Raw genomic sequence first — 20890 nt, 5'->3', positions numbered from 1 at the left:
GCTGCATATTTTTATTCCTGTGCCAACAAGCAATGCTTTTAGATAGTGGCCGTTATATACAAACATACCAATACCCAAAACAAGCATATTTATTTGTTTGACAGAAACACAATGCAAACCTCAAAAACTAAAGCACAATAATTAAAAGTTTTCAAGTTTTACATAGGCAAAGCCTTAAAGGGGTTCTCTGTTGGAAAAAAATATCTCACTGATCAAAGATCCTACAACTCTGCATATACAGTTTACTGCTGGATTTCCTCACCAAATCCAGCATGCTTTGCTCCGAATTGTTACTCGAGGCTACTGTTACCTCTGCAGTAGTCAAACACACTAAGCCTCCCCTAGCCATGTTAGTACATCCAGAAATTGATCCAGCTAGTCTCTCCTATTAACTTATTGGATAATCAGGTGCTTTCTTCTCAATTTTCAAAGTTCAAAAATTATGGTAATAAAAAGATAACTGTATTTACTGGTCACATATGACACAGACTGCAACTACTGCAGAGAAAACAGTGTGGCTAGTCAGATCTGGTACAGACTGCGACTACTGCAGAAAAAAACTGTGTGGCAGGCGGAGCAGGCCCTGAGAAACATTACAGTACAAGGCATGATGGATTTGGTTAGCAAGAATTCTGATTAGAACAGGAAGTAAGCCAGGTAAATATCCTGCCAGGATGCAGTGATGCAGAGGACAGAGGAAGAAATGTGCTGACATGAAAAACAGGTGTTAGGGGTACTCTGGGCAATTAACTGTAATAAATTTGTCTATCTAATACTTTGGGTTTCGGTGTCTCATTGCTTTCCATATCTCTAACTGCAGTGAATGGAGATCATTTAGCGTTAACATTCAGGTGCTGAAAACCTGCCTGATCATTTGCAGCACATGAAAATACACATTCCAAAAGGCTGTGGTTTTTACTTTAATTTTACATAAGTCAATTTTTAAATGCCACACTTTTGTTTTCATTTTGGAACATAATAGCACAATCCGCAATGTTACCACAATGTGAGAACATAGCCTTAGGCTACATGCACACGACCGCTGTGTGTTTTGCAGTCCACAAATCGTGGATCCGCAAAACACGGATGGCGGACAGCCTTTAATATAACTGCCTATTTTTGTCCGCAAAGCGTGGACAAGAATAGGACATGTTATAATTTTTTTGCGGACCACGGAAAGGAGCAACGGATGCGGACAGCACATGGAGTGCTGTCCGCATCTTTTGCAGCCCCATTGAAGTGAATGAGTCAGCATCCGAGCCACCAAAACTGTGGCTTGGATGCGGACCAAAACAACGGCCGTGTGCATGAGGCCTTAGAGTGTTATTGGAACTGCAGCCATTTAAACAATGATAACCTGGTATTTAGAGAAAACCCTTAAATATTTTTCTAATGGGAATAAAAAAAAATTCAATAGTTCTTGTTATGCTGACAAATTATTTGGTTTTAAAATATCTTTCTCGTTTGTAACCAGCATGGAATTTTAATTTCGCTAAATGCAAAGCAAATTGTTGCATAAGTTCTTAGGTACTGTGGTTAAAAGAAAAAATATAAACACAATGCAAACAATTAGATATAAACGAATGTATATGCTTTGCGTGGCACTTACTGGTAATAAAATAAATTTATGAAGGCATGCAATATACGGTAGTATTGATAAAACCTGATTTGCATAATTTCTCCAAATCCTAATGAGGTATTTTTAAGCAATACGATTTTGAAAGTTTTTCGAAATGTCTAATGAAAATATAGAAGGAAAGATACACAGAACTTATAATAGCAGAAATTTAGTAAAGATTCCTGGCATTTTCAAAATGTCCAAAAGTTGCAGGAAAGGGTTAAAGGCGCAAGTTAAGGGAATTAACAGAAATAGAAGAAAAGTAAAACCAGCATGTTCAATTGTACCATTAGAAAAATTTCTAAATACACAATTACAGTATGTCCTCGGAAGATGGTGATCAAAGCGTAAAAAGTAAATGAAGGGTTTTTGTATGTAGTGGTTCGCAGGTTTATCCTATGAAATTTCAGAAAGGCAGCATTGTTAGACTGTTCCCTCAGTGAGGTAGAACACAGTTTCTTCAGATCAGGCAAACCAGGTAGATCATTTTAGATCTGGATGATGGGTTACATTTTTATGCCTTCTTGCTGACTAAGCTGCGACAATGTTTTCTTGATCCGTAAAGCAGTGAGCCTTGCAGCCCCATTGGCATACCAACATTCTCGCATTATTTTGGCCATGACACGTAATGCCTGGTAAAGAACAAAATTTACTTAATCATTTAACAAACTGTAACACAGAACTAAATACCGAGGACAAACTTACCAATTAAACAGAAAAGTTATACAATGAAATAGCCTTTAAAGAGTATTTGTAAGGAATAAATCAAGGCAACTGGACTTACTGTAGATTTATTGAAAACGTTTCACTCGTTTTCACTTCCAACGAGCTTTCTCAATTCTGAGTGACTGTACAAGAATTCTCTGGGAATAAATATGTAACTGAATCAACATCTGGTAATTATACCCAGCATGGGGTCAGAGGTCATTATACCCAGCATGGGGTCAAAGGTGTTGATTCCATTATCCTAATTGGAGTCAGTAGGTGATAATGACCTCCCAGTCCAGTTGCCTTGATTTATTCTTTACAGATATACCATGACCTGGATAAATGAGAACCTTCACAGACAGCCTTTAACCACCTCAGCCACCCTAGGTTAAACACCCTTAATGACCAGACCACTTTTTGCAATTCTGCACTACACTACTTTCACGGTTTATTGCTTGGTCATGCAACTTACCACCCAAATGAATTTTACCTCCTTTTCTTCTCACTAATAGAGCTTTCATTTGGTGGCATTTCATTGCTGCTGACATTTTTACTTTTTTGTTATTCATCGAAATTTACCGAAATTTTTTTTTAAAAAAATGAAATTTTTCACTTTCAGTTGTAATTTTTTTTTAAAAAAACTACATTTCTATATAAATTTTTCTCTAAATGTATTGTTCTACATGTCTTTGATAAAAAAAAATGTTTGGGTAAAAAAAAAATGGTTTGGGTAAAAGTTATTGCGTTTACAAACTAAGGTACAAAAATGTGAATTTCCGCTTTTTGAAGCAGCTCTGACTTTCTGAGCACCTGTCATGTTTCCTGAGGTTCTACAATGCCCAGACAGTAAAAACACCCCACAAATGACCCCATTTCGGAAAGTAGACACCCTAAAGGTATTCGCTGATGGGCATAGTGAGTTCATGGAACTTTTTATTTTTTGTCACAAGTTAGCGGAAAATTATGATATTTTTTTTTTTCCCTTGCAAAGTCTCATATTCCACTAACTTGTGACAAAAAAATAAAAACTTCCATGAACTCACTATGCCCATCACGAAATACCTTGGGGTGTCTTCTTTCCAAAATGGGGTAACTTGTGGGGTAATTATACTGCCCTGGCATTTTAGGGGCCCTAATGCGTGAGAAGTAGTTTGAAATCAAAATGTGTAAAAAATGCCCTGTGAAATCCGAAAGGTGCTCTTAGGAATGTGGGCCCCTTTGCCCACCTAGGCTGCAAAAAAGTGTCACACATGTGGTATCGCTGTACTCAGGAGAAGTTGGGCAATGTGTTTTGGGGTGTCTTTTTACACATGCCCATGCTGGGTGAGAAAAATATCTCTGTCAAATGACAACTTTGTATAAAAAAAATGGGAAAAGTTGTCTTTTAGAGAGATATTTCTCTCACCCAGCATGGGTATATGTAAAAAGACACCCCAAAACACATTGCCCAACTTCTCCTGAGTACGGCAGGCTGTAGATCCACTCGCTTACCTGCAGTTCCTGTGAACGTGCGCGCGTTCACAGGAAATCTCGCGTCTCGCGAGATGACGTGTATATGCGTGACTCTGCCTGGGTGAGCCGCCTCCGGAACGCGATCCTGCGTTATGCGGTCCGGAGGCGGTAAAAGAGGACCCGTCCCCTCTCCTGACATGCCTGTTTTAATAGCTTCATGCATTCGCCATATAATAACATTTCTAGAGCATCTAATTTCATGACACTATGTTGTGCCATTTCTTTATTATTTATACTAGAAATTATGAATGAATTGACGGCACTCTGTAGTAAAGGGTACAGAGAGGTGTTAACCAGTCGGGGAAGGGAAGATGTACCTGCACAGTCTGACAATGGCAGCACTGACTAGATAGAGTGAGACTGTGCATGGAAACATCTCCAACTGTTTAACACCCCTCTGTACCCTTCAGGGCGGTGGAGTCTGTGTCCATTTTGGTCGGAGTCGTTTTAAAAATGGACTCCAAAAATATATAATAAATTGGTACAGTAAGTTCAATGCAGTAGGTGCTGAATATATTTTCATAAAAAGATGAAATGTCCTATAAATGTCTGTTCTATTCCTGTTCTAAGTATGCTGAGTAGGCTTTTAGTTGAGATGAATGTGCTCAGTAGTGAAGCTCCTCTGCTACAGATCAGAGAAAAAAGGCACTGGGAAGGAATGGCTGCACTCATCTCAGATCTGCTAGAGAAAACAGGATTAAAGAGGTTTTCTCACTAGTTACAAAGATTAACTTTCAACATAAAGGGACAGTTAAAAGAAGACATTTTCTAAATACACTGCTCAAAAAAATAAAGGGAACACTTAAACAACACAATGTAACTCCAAGTCAATCACACTTCTGTGAAATCAAACTGTCCACTTAGGAAGCAACACTGAGTGACAATCAATTTCACATGCTGTTGTGCAAATGGGATAGACAACAGGTGGAAATTATAGGCAATTAGCAAGACACCCCCAATAAAGGAGTGGTTCTGCAGGTGGTGACCACAGACCACTTCTCAGTTCATATGCTTCCTGGCTGATGTTTTGGTCACTTTTGAATGCTGGCGGTGCTTTCACTCTAGTGGTAGCATGAGACGGAGTCTACAACCCACACAAGTGGCTCAGGTAGTGCAGCTTATCCAGGATGGCACATCAATGCGAGCTGTGGCAAGAAGGCTTGCTGTGACTGTCAGCGTAGTGTCCAGAGCATGGAGGCGCTACCAGGAGACAGGCCAGTAAATCAGGAGACGTGGAGGAGGCCGTAGGAGGGCAACAACCCAGCAGCAGGACCGCTACCTCCGCCTTTGTGCAAGGAGGAACAGGAGGAGCACTGCCAGAGCCCTGCAAAATGACCTCTAGCAGGCCACAAATGTGGCCACGTGTCTGCTCAAACGGTCAGAAACCAACTCCATGAGGGTGATATGAGGGCCCGATGTCCACAGGTGGGGGTTGTGCTTACAGCCCAACACCGTGCAGGACGTTTGGCATTTGCCAGAGAACACCAAGATTGGCAAATTCGGCACTGGCACCCTGTGCTCCTCACAGATGAAAGCAGGTTCACACTGAGCACATGTGACAGACGTGACAGAGTCTGGAGACGCCGTGGAGAACGTTCTGCTGCCTGCAACATCCTCCAGCATGACCGGTTTGGCATTGGGTCAGTAATGGTGTGGGGTGGCATTTCTTTGGAGGGCCGCACAGCCCTCCATGTGCTCAACAAAGGTAGCCTGACTGCCATTAGGTACCGAGATGAGATCCTCAGACCCCTTGTGAGACCATATGCTGGTGCGGTTGGCCCTGGGTTCCTCCTAATGCAAGACAACGCTAGACCGCATGTGGCTGGAGTGTGTCAGCAGTTCCTGCAAGACAAAGGCATTGATGCTATGGACTGGCCCGCCCGTTCCCCAGACCTGAATCCAATTGAGCACATCTGGGACATCATGTCTCGCTCTATCCACCAACGTCACGTTGCACCACAGACTGTCCAGGAGTTGGCAGATGCTTTAGTCCAGGTCTGGGAGGACATCCCTCAGGAGACCGTCCGCTACCTCATCAGGAGCATGCACAGGCGTTGTAGAGAGGTCATACAGGCACATGGAGGCCACACACACTACTGAGCCTCATTTTGACTTGTTTTAAGGACATTACATCAAAGTTGGATCAGCCTGTAGTGTGTTTTTCCACTTTAATTTTGAGTGTGACTTCAAATCCAGACCTCCATGGGTTGAAAAATTTGATTTCCATTTTTTTATCTTTGTGTCATTTTGTTGTCAGCAAATTCAACTATGTAAAGAACAAAGTATTTCAGTAGAATATTTATTTAATTCAGATCTAGGATGTTATTTTTGTGTTCCCTTTATTTTTTTTAGCAGTGTACATTGGTCAGTAGATTTTACTTTAGTCATGAACTATATAGTCTAGACAGTTCAGCAGGTCTTTCACTACACACAGGTTTCTATGGTAACCGGCATACCAGAAAGACTATTGTTATCTGATTAGCTGAGAGCAGGAGTGGCCCCCATATGGGACTGAGCTCTGAGTGAAAGTTTTTTGTGTTCTAAAGTTGTATCCAATAAATATATTTTTATGTTCTACCTAAATAGCTTGATTATTGTATCATAAGGGTGATAAAAAGCTTAAATTAAGTTATCATGCGCCATGTATGAAGGGAGTAGGAGGGAAAATGGAGGAGTCAGGGCTTTGGCTTACCGACTCCACAGCCCTGGTACCCTTACTGCAGACTGCTAGCAATTCATAATTTCTAGTTGAAATAATAAAGGAATGGCACAACAGACCCATAAGATTGGATGCCCCAGAATTTTTATTACACGGAGAATGCATGAAACAGTTAAAACAGGCATGTCAGGAATGGTGAAAGGTCTTCTTTAAAGAGGACCTGTGACCACAAAATCTAATGCAATCTGCAGCATTTTACAGAGCAGGAGGAGCTGAGAAGATTGATATACATTTTGTGGGAAAAGATTCCGTAAAACTTGGAATTTGATAGAGGGCTGGACAATGGCGGCTCACCTGGAAAACCACTATGGGTAGCTGCACTCCTCAAAGATCACCCAAGTCCAAGAGGTATGTAGATAAAACGTATGGAGGGGCACTCAAATATCAGGGGGCACCGGACAACAGAGGATGTGTGGAATAAAAATATTTAATAACCCTGGGTATGGCACAATAAACACAAATGACAGCGCATACAGTACTAATCAGAGGTGGTGGATTCGCGAGTCCCTATAGATCAACATGGATGACGTTCCACCTATTGTGAGGACACAATGCGTAGGGATCCCAAACGAAGGTGGATCCGAAAAAGTCACTTCAATCCGTAGCACCTGTGATATGACCTACGGACTAGCTCATGCAGCATGTAGTCCAGGCAATCTCACTAGTAAATAAATATGGAATAGTCAATGGATAACGGCCGTCATGTGGCAAATGGTATGATACAAGCGTGATACATAAACGATTCAAATAAAGTCAAGTGCCTGGACTGGCATTAAAAGCTGTACATTACAGCCAGATGGGGGGGATAGTTGCCAGGTCTCTCCTCTTTCTCAATCGTCCGGACTCACCACGGCATCCCATGAGTCCGGACGATTGAGAAAGAGGAGAGACCTGGCAACTATCCCCCCATATCACAGGTGCTACGGATTGAAGTGACTTTTTCGGATCAACCTTCGTTTGGTGATATTTGTGTTTATTGTGTTTTTATCGTACTATGTGTCATACCCAGGGTTATTAAATATTTTTATTCCACAAATCCTCTGTTGTCCGGTGCCCCCTGATATTTGAGTGCCCCTCCATACGTTTTATGTACAAAACTTGGAATTTATACATTAAACACCTCTCCTCTTTTGGACTTCATAGTTCATGTGGGAGATTTTTTCAGAGATTGATAGCATTCTCTGTATAACAGCGCATTTACACAAGCGGAGCAAGCAATTATTCGGAAGGAACTGTTCCTTCCCGATAACCGCATGCTTATCAGTGGAGGTAAAAAGCTGCATTTAGAGGCAGCAAGCAACTCCATTGTATGACGACAAGCTATTGCATCCCTGTTCACACAGCACAATCTACTGCCCAGAAATAAAAGGTGTTGTCCCACAAATAATATTCTACAGTTTTCAAACCAGCACCTGGATCTGAATTCTTTTGTAACTGCATGTAATTGAAAATGTATTATAGCTAGTAGTAGTTTTATTCAATGGAATCCATCTGTATAGTGCCACTTGCTATTTGCTTTTTTCCTAAATTCTATATTTCTGCTCACTGAGATGTAACCACATGCTCAACTGCCACTAGCGGCAGCATACAGGAGGTTAAAGGGGTTAAAAATGCAATTGTGTTGCCTGAATTGTGTGCCAACAAGATTTACTGCAGACATTAAAAATATACAATAAAGTGACATCTTTGGGAAAGTTTTTTCAATTTTAAAGAGGACCTTTCATGCTATTTTATTAAGGGAGAAACAGTATATACCTGTACTTGCGGGGCTGATGCTGCCACCCTGCTTGATTTTTTAAAATATGCCTCCTATGCCCTGCCGGATTTCTCCCACTCAGTATTCTAATACTGAGCATCAAAGCAATGAGGAGACAGTCTTTCTCTGTGGGCGTCTCCTTCACCTTGGCTGGACAGCGCTACAGTAAAACAATAACAATGTTAACTAGAAGGTGTCGTTTCTGAAGAAACCACAAGATGTTGGCTTGAAATCTGATTGGCTGTTGGTGGCTCCACCCACTTTTTTGAATTTTAATCCCAGTCCTCCAGTGACCAACTGTGCGAAGTTTGAAGACTGTGCCAATAAAAGTCTAAGAGCAGCGGCAGTTTTAAATTTCCCCATTAAAACAACTGACTAAAATTTGATTGGCTGTTGTAGACTCCGCCCACTTTTTATGAATTTTAACCTTTGTAACACACTGACCCACCCTGCCGAGTTTGGATTCTGTCGCTTAAATACTGTAAAAAAATGACAGTTTTTTTAAAAGGTTTCTCATTGAAGTCAATATGGAAAATCTGATTGGTTGTTTGTGGCTCCGCCCACTTTTCAGTGTCCCCAATGTCCAAATGTGCCAAGTTTCAGGACCCTGCCATTAACAGTCTAAGAGCAGCGGCAGTTTTAAATTTCCCCATTTAAACTAATGGCTGAAATTTGATTGGCTGTTGTAGACTCCACCCATTTTTTATAAATTTTGAACAATGGTGCAAAGTTTGGTTACTCTGGCTTAAATACTGTGAGAATGGCAGCACTTTAAATTTTCTTATTAAAATCAATAGGGAAAATCGGATTGGTTGTTCTTGGCTCCGCCCACTTTTTCTATTTTTTAATTCGAAGTAATCTATAACCTGATTTCTGATATTTGAAGCCCCTGACAACAATAATGGCAGCATTTTTTAATTTTCTGCATTTTTCAATTTTCCCATTGAAATAAAAGAAATCTGATTGGTTGTTTTTGGCCCCGCCCACTTTTCTGAATTTTAATCCTAATCCTAAATTGTCCAACTGTTCAAGTTTCAGGACCCTGCCATTAACAGTCTAAGAGAAGCGGCAGTTTGAATTTTTCCCATTTAAACAACTGACTAAAATTTGATTGGCCGTTGTAGACTCCGCCCACTTTTTATAAATTTTAACCTTTGTCACACACTGACCCACCCTGCCGAGTTTGGGTGCTGTGGCTTAAATACTGTGAGAATGACAGCTTTTTAAAGGTTTCTCATTGAAGTCAATAGGGAAAATCGGATTGGTTGTTTGTGGCTCCGCACACTTTTTAGAGTCCCCAAAATGTGACAGAAATTTTCAGGTTGACCGCATGACTAAGTGACCCAAGTTTGGCGAATTTAACTTAAAAGCTGTACGAGTGGCAAAAGTTTTAAATTTTCCAATGAAAGTCTATGGGAAAAAATGGCATCTTCGGGGGGCCGCAGGGTGGGATCGCTTAACAAAGCACAAGCAACCTATTTGTGTATGTGCCGAACAAGTGTGCAAAGTTTGGTATTTGTACTCCTAAAACTGTGGGAGGAGTAGCGTATAGAAAAATGCTAAATTTTCATTGGCCGTTGCTAGCTCCGCCCACTTTGGGGTCCCCCCCCAAAATTCACAGTTTTGATCGGGGTGACACCAACAATATGTGATCCGAGTTTGGGGAATGTAGCTTCAAAACTGTGCGGGTGAGAGCGACTTGAAAATTTTCCAAGTCAAAGTCTATGGGAAAAATAGTTTGGGGGCCCGCCACAGGGGCCCGGAGGGTGGGAACGGTTATTAAAGCACAAGCAACGAGGTTCGCTATAGGGCGAAGAAGTGTGGCAAGTTTGGGGTATGTACCCCTAAAACTGTAGGAGGAGTAGCATTTAGAAAGTGAGGGGGCGCCAAGAATAATAATAACTAGATGGTGTCGTTTCTGAAGAAACCACAGGATGTTGGCTTGAAATCTGATTGGCTGTTGGTGGCTCCACCCATTTTTTTGAATTTTAATCCCAGTCCTCCAGTGACCAACTGCGCCAAGTTTGAAGACTGTGCCAATAAAAGTCTAAGAGCAGCGGCAGTTTGAATTTTTCCCATTTAAACAAATGGCTGAAATTTGATTGGCCGTTGTAGACTCCGCCCACTTTTTATAAATTTTAACCTTTGTCACACACTGACCCACCCTGCCGAGTTTGGGTGCTGTGGCTTAAATACTGTGAGAATGACAGCTTTTTAAAAGGTTTCTCATTGAAGTCAATAGGGAAAATCTGAATCTGGTTGTTTGTGGATCCGCCCACTTTTTAGCGTCCCCAAAATGAGATATACATTGTCACAGTCCTCCAGTGACCAACTGTGCCAAGTTTCAGAACCCTGCCATTAACACTCTAAGAGCAGCGGCAGTTTGAATTTTTCCCATTTAAACAAATGGCTGAAATGTTATTGGCCGTTGTAGACTCCGCCCACTTTTTATAAAATTTTTGACCCCAGTAACCCAATGACCTACGGTGCCAAGTTTGGGTATTCTGGCTTAAATACTGTGAGAATGACAGCAATTTAAAGGTTTCTCATTGAAGTCAATAGGGAAAATATGATTTGTTGTTGTTGGCTCCGCCCACTTTTTCCATTTTTGAACCCGTAGTAATCTATGACCTGATTTCTGATATTTGAAGTCCCTGACATCAATAATGGCAGCATTTTTCAATTTTCCCATTGAAATCAATCAAATAAATCTGATTGGTTGTTTTTTGCCCTGTCTACTTTTCTGAATTTCAATCCTAATCCTAAATTGTCCAACTGTACCAAGATTGGGGACCCTGCCATTAACAGTGTAAGATCAGCGGCAGTTTTAAATTTCCCCATTAAAACAACTGACTAAAATTTAATTGGCCGTTGTAGACTCCGCCCACTTTTTATCAATTTTAGCCTTTGTCACACACTGACCCACCCTGCCGAGTTTGGGTGCTGTGGCTTCCTGCTTGCATCACTTCCTGTCAGCTGACCAGTGTGACATCATCCCAGGTCCTGGAAGGTGAGAGCTGCAGGAAAGGCTTGGAGGCAGGGCCTGGAGGCCAACGGTGTTTCCCGGGGGGAGCGCTGCCCTTTCCCCAGGGGGTGGGTTTCTCTCCCGGCATGGACACCCGGGCTGCGGCCGTCCGGCGTTCTATATCGGGTGGCTGCAATTGTGGCACGGCGATGGAAGCAGTGGATCTGACACAGGAAACGCCTACACCTGTGGTGTATGAAGTGGAGGTGGAAATCGAAGGCACAGAGGGATCATGCAGTCCAGAGACATTGGACACAGCGTCTGAAGGTATGAAACGATCGGGGGTAGTGTCGCAGCCAGGAGGAGGTAAGCGACACGGGACCTTTGCGAACGTTTTGCAATCCAGCGCCCCAGAGACGAGCGCAGTGGGAAGGAGAGCCCCGGAGACCCGTCTCTCGGGGAAGACCCGGGGAAATATTAAAAAAGGCAGGAGCTTGGACTTGACCCTTGACTAGGCCGGTGTCCATGTGGTTAAGCCCTGTAATGCAAAAATGTCCACTGCTGAACAAGTGGTGGGCACGGTAAAAAAAGGTTGTGCTGCTGAACAAGCAGCGCGGAGGGTGGCCGGCCCTAAAGTGTTAATGGATAAGCAGATGGGAAAGATTTGCTGGGTCAGTGGAGCAAGTATATCTCGCCCTGGAGAGTCTGGTTTGTCTCACCTAGGTGGGGCTGGTGTGGATGTGACCAAGGTGATCCGCAACTGGGGTGTGCAGGGACCCACAGATACTGCAGACATTTTTGCTTCAAGAGTGGTTTTTTATTTAAAGCTATATGATGAAATTAAAAAAGACTTGAGAAAAGTTAAATTGGAACAAAAAAATATGAAGCTTACAGGAGGGCTTATTGCCTAAGCGTAAAAAAACTTTTCTCTCCTCTAAGCTGGATAAACTAGAGGAGGAGATAAGGATACTGGAAGAAAAGAAACTGGCCATAGAATAAAATGGCGGTCCATTTATGGAAAAATTCCAAAATGATAAACGGTTTAAAAACATGTCAGATGCTGAGTCTGGCTCTCCTGGTCCGTCAGGGCTGCGGATCAGGAGCCCGAGAAAAACAGTAGTGGCTGAAAATTCTGGGCAGGACCCCTTGCCAGCAGGGCAGGGGGAACCCTCTTGGAGTCAGGGAGCAGCCTCCGGGAATGAAGGTGAGTCTGGTGGTTTGATATTGCAGAGCATCAGGCAGCTGGAATCCCCGGTAGGTAGGCTCTATTTTGGAGATGAGGAGATACCTGAAGAGGAGAAAGTAAAGGAAAAAAAAAATAGAACCAAAGTTGTGGAGAGAGAGGTGTTGGTGCATGGCCCTTCAAACACTTCAAAACCCGCTGCTGAGCCCAGCCTAGCTCCTGATGTGGAGCTAGGTTGTACAGAGCGGGAGATTATGGCTGCGGACAAGGTCGTGAAAAGGGCGGACAAGGTGGCTCCTTCTGCGGTAGAGGGGGTGGTGGTGCCTGCAAAGGCACCACTAAGGTCAGGAGAGCCAAGTGGTGAGAACCCGGCCAGTCTAGGGGGAGTGAGTGGTGGTTCCCGGGGTAAAAGTGATAAGCATGTGGTGAAAAGTGGAGTGAACGAGGTAAAAAGAGATATGAAAGATAGTATGAAAGAAGGGGAGAATGGAGTCAGTAATGCAGGACCAAGTGTGGATGCAAGTGTGGATGCAAGTGGGAATACAAAAGTAAGTGAAAATATGGAAGTGAGTGGAAATGATGGAAGTGGGAATGTTGTAGGCGGTGAAAATGAGGATATAAGAAGAATATGATGAAAGGATTTTGACTGCTGAGGATATGGAGAAATTGAGAAAAGAGGAGGAGGAGGAAGAATGGGTGAGACAGGGAAAAAATGCAAAACGTACGTTTTCAAATATCGTTCAGCAGGGAACAAGGGACTCTTTGCCCACAGGATCTGGCAAGGGTAACTTGCAACGGCGCCTCTTGGGGGCCTTGAAAGAGGGTGCGGAGACCTCCATACAAGTAGAGGGTGAATCAGTTGACCTGTCTTTCTGGACGGAGAGACACGGGCTGAGAACCTTCCGAGAGCAGAAGGAGGGTGAGACCGTCTGGACTCACCCCACACCCGGGGGGGACTGTAGGAATGTGGCCCGTCTATTTTGGAAAGGTAAGGAAGCAACACCTTCCAGGAAGACTGTTGTGGAGCTTTTCCTGCAGATGGGTTTTGAGGCGAAAGACATCTATGCCCTCATCCATCCCTACGGGACCAAGTTCTTTGATGTTAGCTTTGTCCGACCAGAGGGGCTTGAGCTCTTCTGGTCCAGATATGAGCTGATAAAGAGCACCCCGGAGTGGCAGGGTTTTGCCGTCCAGGCTATCACCCGCCAGAACAAGGTGAAGAAAGTGACTGTGTTAACTTGTAATGAGTCTCTTTCTAGTGTAGACATAGCGACCTGGCTGGGTCGCTACCGTGAAGTGGGCTACCCAGCCAAGGTCCTGGACGAGCACAGTATTTGGTCAGGGGCCTGGACCTTTAACGTGATGTTGAGGGCCCAGGCAAATTCTGTTACCCATATCCCCTCCTCGGCCTTCAAAGGGAGGGATCGGATAATGGTTTTTTACCAGGGGCAGCCAAAAGTCTGCCACAGGTGCGGCGACCCCACACACTTCAATGCACAATGTAAGACCCAGAGGTGCGTGAGGTGTGGAGGGAGTGACCATCTTGCCGCAACCTGTCAGAAGATCAGGTGTAACCTGTGTGGAGACCTGGGTCACCCGTTTAGTCGCTGTCCGCTTGCCTTTGCCAACCAGGCTTAGGGACAGGCTCAGAACCAGGCAGATACTAGCCGCAAGGCTGGGCCTGCAGTTGGTGAAGAGGCTGCTGCCGGGACTGGGCAGGCTGGTGAAGGGGCCAAGTGCCGGGGATCCCAGCACTGGAGGAAGCAAAAAGGATTCCGATAAGGAAAAAAAAAATTACGGCAGCTAGGGCCAGGCGGCAGGAACAACGCCGCAAACAGAGGGAGCAGGAGGTAGCTGATCCCTCAATTGGTACCCTAGTTGAGAATCCGGCCAATAGTGGCCAAGATGACAGTGATTATGATGGGAACCCCGGAGTTCATCCTGAAGAGGCCAACCTCTCCGCTGTCTCTGTCTCCTCAGGTGGGGATAGTGTGGATGAGGAGGACAGTGAATGGTTGGTGAGGAGGAGGAACAAGAAGGGTAAGAAGAGAAACAGCAAGAGAGAGGGCAGGAAGGCCTCTCCTGAGTGGGATCCATCCATCCCACTCTCCCTTGACCAGATACAAAGGAAGGTTTCGGCTGGTGCCCCTCTTGTGGAGGTCTCCAACCGGTATGGCGTCCTAAGCGATACCTCCGAGGCTGGCTTGGCTGAGGGGGAAGCGAGGGATGCAGTGCCGGAGGGTGAGAAGGCCTCCTCGCGGGTTGCCGGGCTCTGCCCTTCAGAGGGGAAACCTTCTGGGGGGGGGCAAGTCAGATCCTGTGGGCAAAGAGAAATGTGATATGAATTTTTCCAAATGCCTGAAAAGGCAGAAAGAAAGTGAGGAGTCAGATGGTTGTGATGGTTAGGGTGGCGGTAGGGTTAAGAAGAAAGCTATCTAATTCAATCACTTATGATGGCGGAACTCACCCCGTTGACGCTAGCAAGCATTAACGTTGCTAGCATTAAGTCAGACGTGGCTCGTTATGTGGCCTTTGATTTTTTTCAGCCATTTTGATGCTGATATTTTATTTTTGCAAGAGACCTGGTTGACTTCCACGGAGTTGATGGAGATAGCAGAGAGAGAGTGGAGGCATGGTCCATCTTTCTGGTCTCTTGTGGCCGAACCACGTAGCGGGGTAGTGGTACTTTTTAAAACCGCTGGAAGAGTGGAATGCAGGAAAGTAATTGAACTAGAAATGGGAAGGTGCCTGATCCTGGATGTGCTCATGGGAAGACAAGAGCTGAGGCTCATTAACATTTATGGTCCACAAACTGTGTGGGATCGTAAATGTCTCCTCATGAGGATTAAACCTTACCTTTTTTCCAGCCATCAGGTGATCTTTGGTGGAGACTTCAACAATGTGACAAGAGTCTGTGATAGGGGAGGCTCCAGAGTCAGGCTGGATACTGATGGCGTCGTATTGAGTAAGATAGTTGAGGAAGCTAGTCTGGTGGATGCTTATTTAAAGCATAAGCCAGACCACGTGGACTTCACCTTTCATCAAGGTAGCCATAGTTCTAGGATAGATCGGTTTTATTTGAAGGGGGAAGCTGTTTTCTCCGATCACTGTTTAATTTGTTTTTCTATGGGCAGAGGTTTGTGGAAGTTGAATTCATCTCTCCTGGAAGATGCGACAATAAGACAATCCTTCGAGGAGTTCTTTCAGGGCCAGGAACAGTTAGTGGACCTCTGCAACAGTAAGTCAGAGTGGTGGGAGATGTTTAAAACAAGGACGGCAAGGTTTTTCCGAGAGCTTTCGTACCTCAGGTGCCAAGACAGAAATAATCTGTACCAGGAATGAGGAAGAAACTTGAAAGTCTGGTCTCGACGGGAGGTAGCCGTGAGGATATCTCTCCTGTGAAGTCCTTGCTTAAGAGGTGTCAGTACGATAAGTACGCATCTTTGGTTGTCGAGAGGGATTTCGGGAAATACCGCTCGCCCAACCCTTACGGCAACTGTAAGATGTCAGTAAAACGTAAGCTGGTGACAGGCCTGATTGATAGTACAGGATCCCTGAATAGGTCCAAATCAGGGATCCTGGAGGTGGTCAGGTCTTTCTACTCTCACCTCTTGAGTAGGAAAGAACTAGATCGGGACAAGTTTTCAGCTTTCTTGGCTGAAGCTGTTCCCAAGGCAGGAATGGACCCCTCTCTTGACGTTTTGTCTGAACTAAACAGGGAAGAGGAAGTGAGACTGGTCATTGAAGGGCTTAGGCCCAAGAAATCGCCAGGTCCGGATGGCTTAACATCTGAGTGGTACAGGACTTTCAAGGAACAGTTAGTTCCTCCTTTGACTAAGGTCTTTAATGAGTGTCTTTCCTCTGGCACTTTACCAAAGTCAATGGGTAAGTCAGACCTGATTATTCTATGAAAGGGCAAAGATCCATCCCGTATTGAGAATTGGAGACCCATATCGCTTCTCAATACGGACAGAAAGATCCTGGCAAAAATACTTTTTAATAGATTGGTGAAGTTTGCACCGAGACTTCTTTCAGGGGCTCAGCACTGCACAGTTCCCGGTTGGAGCACTTTTAGCGCCATTCTCAGTGTCCGAGAGGCCGTGGAGCGGGGCAGGGCGGGCCTTTGGAAGGGGTTTCTTTGGACTTTGGATCAGGCTAAAGCTTTTGACCGTGTGAACCACGAGTACCTGTGGTCCGTCCTTTTGTGGTACGGTCTGTCGGGGAGGTTTGAGAATTGGCTAAAGGCTTTGTACAAAGGGGCTGAGAGTTTCCCGTTGGTTAATGGTTGGTCAGGACAGCCCTTCGAGGTGACTTCCGGTGTCCGTCAAGGATGTCCCTTAAGCCCCTTGCTGTATGTGTTTGCGATAGATCCCTTCATTAGAAGGGTAGATCGTGGACCGTTAGCAGGGGTGGGGATGGAACTGGCGGGGGCAAGGGGGCCGTCTTTGAGGGTGGTAGCGTATGCGGATGATGTCACCATTTTTGCCTCTTCTGGTGAGGAGGTGGGGTGGGCGATGTCGGAAGTGGACCGTTATTCTGTGGTTTCTGGGTCTCAGATCAACCTTGATAAATGCGAAACTCTCTTGGGAGAAGGAGATCCTGCTTTTGATCTCCAGGGCACTCTCCCAGAGCCTCAGAAAACTGTCAAAGTTCTCAGCATCAATTTTGGCCAGGATGAGGACTATCATCAGAAAAATTGGGAAGGCAGACTGAAAGATGTCGGTCAAAAGGTGGACCGCTGGAAGGGTTGGTCTTTGACCCTCAGGGAAAGGGTTCACCTGTGCAAGGCTTATCTGATCCCGGTACTATTGTACTTGGGCACTGTCTGTGTCCTGCCAGGCTCTCTCTGGGCAACGGTCTACAGCCTGTTTTTCCAGATGTTATGGGGAAACAGGCTGAACCTAATCAAGAGAGATGTCACTTACCGACCAAGGAGACCAAGGGGGTTGGATATGGTCAACCCAGTGGTATTCCTAACGAATACCTTCTTAAAAGCTAACATTGCAATCCTCTGGATGGAGAGGGCTCCTTTGTGGGTGAATTCCTGCTGTAGGGAATGGTTTCGGCCCTTCTTCCAGGAATGGGAGACAGGAGGGCGTGTGAAAGACCTACGCTCGTCAAGGCAGAGATATCTCCCGGCTTATGTTGCCCCGGTCCTGAGAATTATAAAGCGATGGGGACTCGGGAGGGGAGAGATAGAGACCAAGTCGAGGTTCGACCTTGATTTTAAGGTCCTGTCTACCTTCTTCCAGCCTCCGTTGGCGTTGAGGGATTGCCCAAGTCGGGATCTAGAGGGCAGGTTGACTTTATTAAATTCGGTGAGGATCCCCTTGAAAGTTTGGGATGTGGCTTGGCGCTGCTTCCATGGTAAGCTATATGTAAGGGATAATGTAAAGTGTAGAAACTCTGAGGAAAGGGGTTGTCCCCAGGAGGAGTGCGGTGCTGTGCTGGAAAGTATGGACCATTTCTTGCTTCACTGTCCTTTTAATATAGAGGTCTACAAAAGGGTGGGGACTTCCATCGGCTGGCCTAGGCTGGCTGCCCTATCCTATGCAGAGTGGGCCTATGGTGCGTTCAAAGACCTAGGTGGACGGGACCGTTGCACTTTATTCCTAGTTAGCGCAGTGGTCAGGTATCACATTTGGTGTGCAAGGTGTCTAGTGTCGACGAGTTCTAAAGTCCTCTCAGTGGAGACGGTATATAGGAACATCATGGTTGACCTGGATAAAGTGCGCTCTCTTGAGAACGAAAGGTTGGGTGGCCCTAAAGTCTCTCATCTGTGGAGGGGCTTTTGTTTCAGGGTACACTAACCGAGTAACTCTCAGCCCTGGTGGTGGGCTGGCATGACACTATTAGATTTTTGTTTTATGATGAAGCAGGATGGTTTGGTTTACAGGCACTGAACCATAGCTGAAAAGTCTGATTTTGTGTCATGTATTATATGATAAGTATATTGTATATGTATGAGTTGACTATATAGGGACTTAATGTTTTGGGGTTAGTCAGGTTGGGAGGGGGGGTTATGTATATATATTTATATGTGTGTGTGTATAATAAAAAAAATTAAATAATAATAATTCTTTTTTTTTCCTTACAAACCGGTCAGCCCCAGTCCGACTGGGGAGAACTATGGAACTGGAGAAGCTCGGGGTTATCCTCTTGAACTTCTGTGGGAGATCGGTTTGGTGTGTTATGTGGGGACGGGTGATGGGTTATAAGTAAGATTTAGGGTTATGAATAGGTCTTGTATATATTGTATATATTGTTGTCTTTTAATTTATTTATTCTTTTAGTATTGTCTTAGTTATCTAAATATGTGTCACGGCGGACGTGCACACAGACTAACAGTTAAACCACCAACCAGGCTCTAGGCGAGAGGCAGGGGAAAGGTCACCTCCTAACTTATCCCTGACCTCTCTCCCTGCAATGCTCAGCCCACATGCAGACCTTAATGGCAGGTATGATGTGTCCCCGTGCCTGGACTGAAACACCCTAAATTCCCTGAGATGGTGAAGAAGGGAAATAGGAGCAGCCTGCTCGCACAGAACCTGGATGGGAGAGATGACACCAAACAATCAAACAAGAAACCACACTTATCTCTCTGCGCTGGAACAGACAACCTTCCTCTCTAGCTTCCAAGACCAAAGTGATGAATATAATCCGCTCAGAGCACTGGGGTGGAGTGCTATTTAAACTCATAACCCCACCCCCAGTGCACCTGATGGGAGGCGGACCCAGCACGGCTCTAAAACAAAACACTAAACTCGTGCTGCTATTCTGGCCGACCTCCGCACACCGTCAGGATGGGACATGACAATATGTTGATATGTAAATATGTAAATAGTGTATGGATGTGCATGAATGGGTACTATGAATGTAGAAGGGGGGGTGGGGTGGGAGTCTGGCTGGGTTAAAGCGAACCTTTCACCTCATTTTCACTTTATAAACTAGCAACAGTACCTTATAGATCATCTTCAGTGTGTTCTTATACATCCTTGTGCTGCTTTCATGCGCTGTATCTGCCTGAAAAAATCGTCTTATAAAGTTATCATTTCCTGCTCCAACAGTCACGCTAGAAGTCAAGGGGGTAGCCCTACCCTCACCTCTGGCTGTACCTCCCTGCCCTAACCCCGCCTCTATGCACTGTAATTGACAGCCGGCTCAGTCGCCGGGACCGCGCTTGTCAAGGCTGCGCATGCGCCGTCCTCCTCATTCGTCGCTCGCCGGCGAGTGAGGAGGACGGCGCATGTGCAGCCTTGACTAGCGCGGTCCCGGCGACTGAGCCGGCTGTCAATTACAGTGCATAGAGGCGGGGTTAGGGCAGGGGAGGTACAGCCAGAGGTGAGGGAAGGGCTACCCCCTTGACTTCTAGCGTGACTGTTGGAGCAGGAAATGATAACTTTATAAGACAATTTTTTCAGGCAGATACAGCGCATGAAAGCGGCACAAGGATGTATAAGAACACACTGAAGATGATCTATAAGGTACTGTTGCTAGTTTATAAAGTGAAAATGAGGTGAAAGGTTCGCTTTAAGTCCTTTATTGGGAATGGTCTTTGTTTTGTTATGATTTAAAATAAAAAGTTCTGCCATTAACAGTGTAAGATCAGCAGCAGTTTTACATTTCCCCATTAAAACAACTGACTAAAATTTGATTGGCCGTTGTAGACTCCGCCCACTTTTTATAACTTCTAACCTTTGTCACACACTGACCCCACCCTGCCGAGTTTGGGTGCTGTGGCTTAAATACTATGAGAATGACAGCTTTTTAAAGGTTTCTCATTGAAGTCAATAGGGAAAATCTGATTGGTTGTTTGTGGCTCCGCCCACTTTTTAGCGTCCCCAAAATCAGACATTCTCACAGTCCTCCAGTGACCAACTGTACCAAGTTTCAGGAACCTGCTATTAACAGTCTAAGAGCAGAGGCAGTTTTAAACTTTCCCATTTAAACTAATGGCTGAAATTTGATTGGCTGTTGTAGACTCCACCCACTTTTTATAAATTTTAATTTCAGTCACCCATTGAACAATGGTGCAAAGTTTGGTTACTCTGGCTTAAATACTGTGAGAATGACAGCAATTTCAATTTTCTAATTGAAGTCAATAGGGAAAATCTGATTGGTTGTTGTTGGCTCGGCCCACTTTTTCTATTTTTGGAGTGGAAGTAACCTATGACCTGATTTCTGATATTTGAAGCCCCTGACATCAATAATGGCAGTATTTTTCAATTTTCAGCATTTTTCAATTTTCCCATTGAAATCAAAGAAATCTGATTGGTTGTTTTTTGCCCTGTCCACTTTTCCGAATTTTAATCCTAATCCTAAATTGTCCAACTGTACCAAGTTTGGGGACCCTGCCATTAACAGTGTAAGATCAGAGGCAGATTTAAATTTCCCCATTAAAACAACTGACAAAAATTTGATTGGTTGTT

General features: G+C 44.6%; 1 protein-coding gene across 2 annotated transcripts in view; it reads right to left on the bottom strand.

Annotated features, from left to right (window-relative positions):
• Positions 1-1219: 1219 nt before the first annotated feature.
• Positions 1220-20890, bottom strand: part of TGFBR1 (transforming growth factor beta receptor 1) — a 319080-nt gene continuing 299409 nt past the window's right edge. For both annotated transcript variants that reach the window (XM_040431743.1, XM_040431742.1), the window contains one exon: positions 1220-2250. In XM_040431743.1, coding sequence (XP_040287677.1) covers positions 2125-2250 — 126 coding nt within the window. In that variant the 3' untranslated portion in view covers positions 1220-2124. The remainder of the gene's footprint in view (positions 2251-20890) is intronic.

This window comes from Bufo bufo, chromosome 5 (assembly GCF_905171765.1).
Source record: "Bufo bufo chromosome 5, aBufBuf1.1, whole genome shotgun sequence".
Taxonomy (NCBI): domain Eukaryota; kingdom Metazoa; phylum Chordata; class Amphibia; order Anura; family Bufonidae; genus Bufo; species Bufo bufo.
Note: the sequence above shows the minus strand (reverse complement) of the source record. Positions and strands in the feature narration are given on the sequence as shown.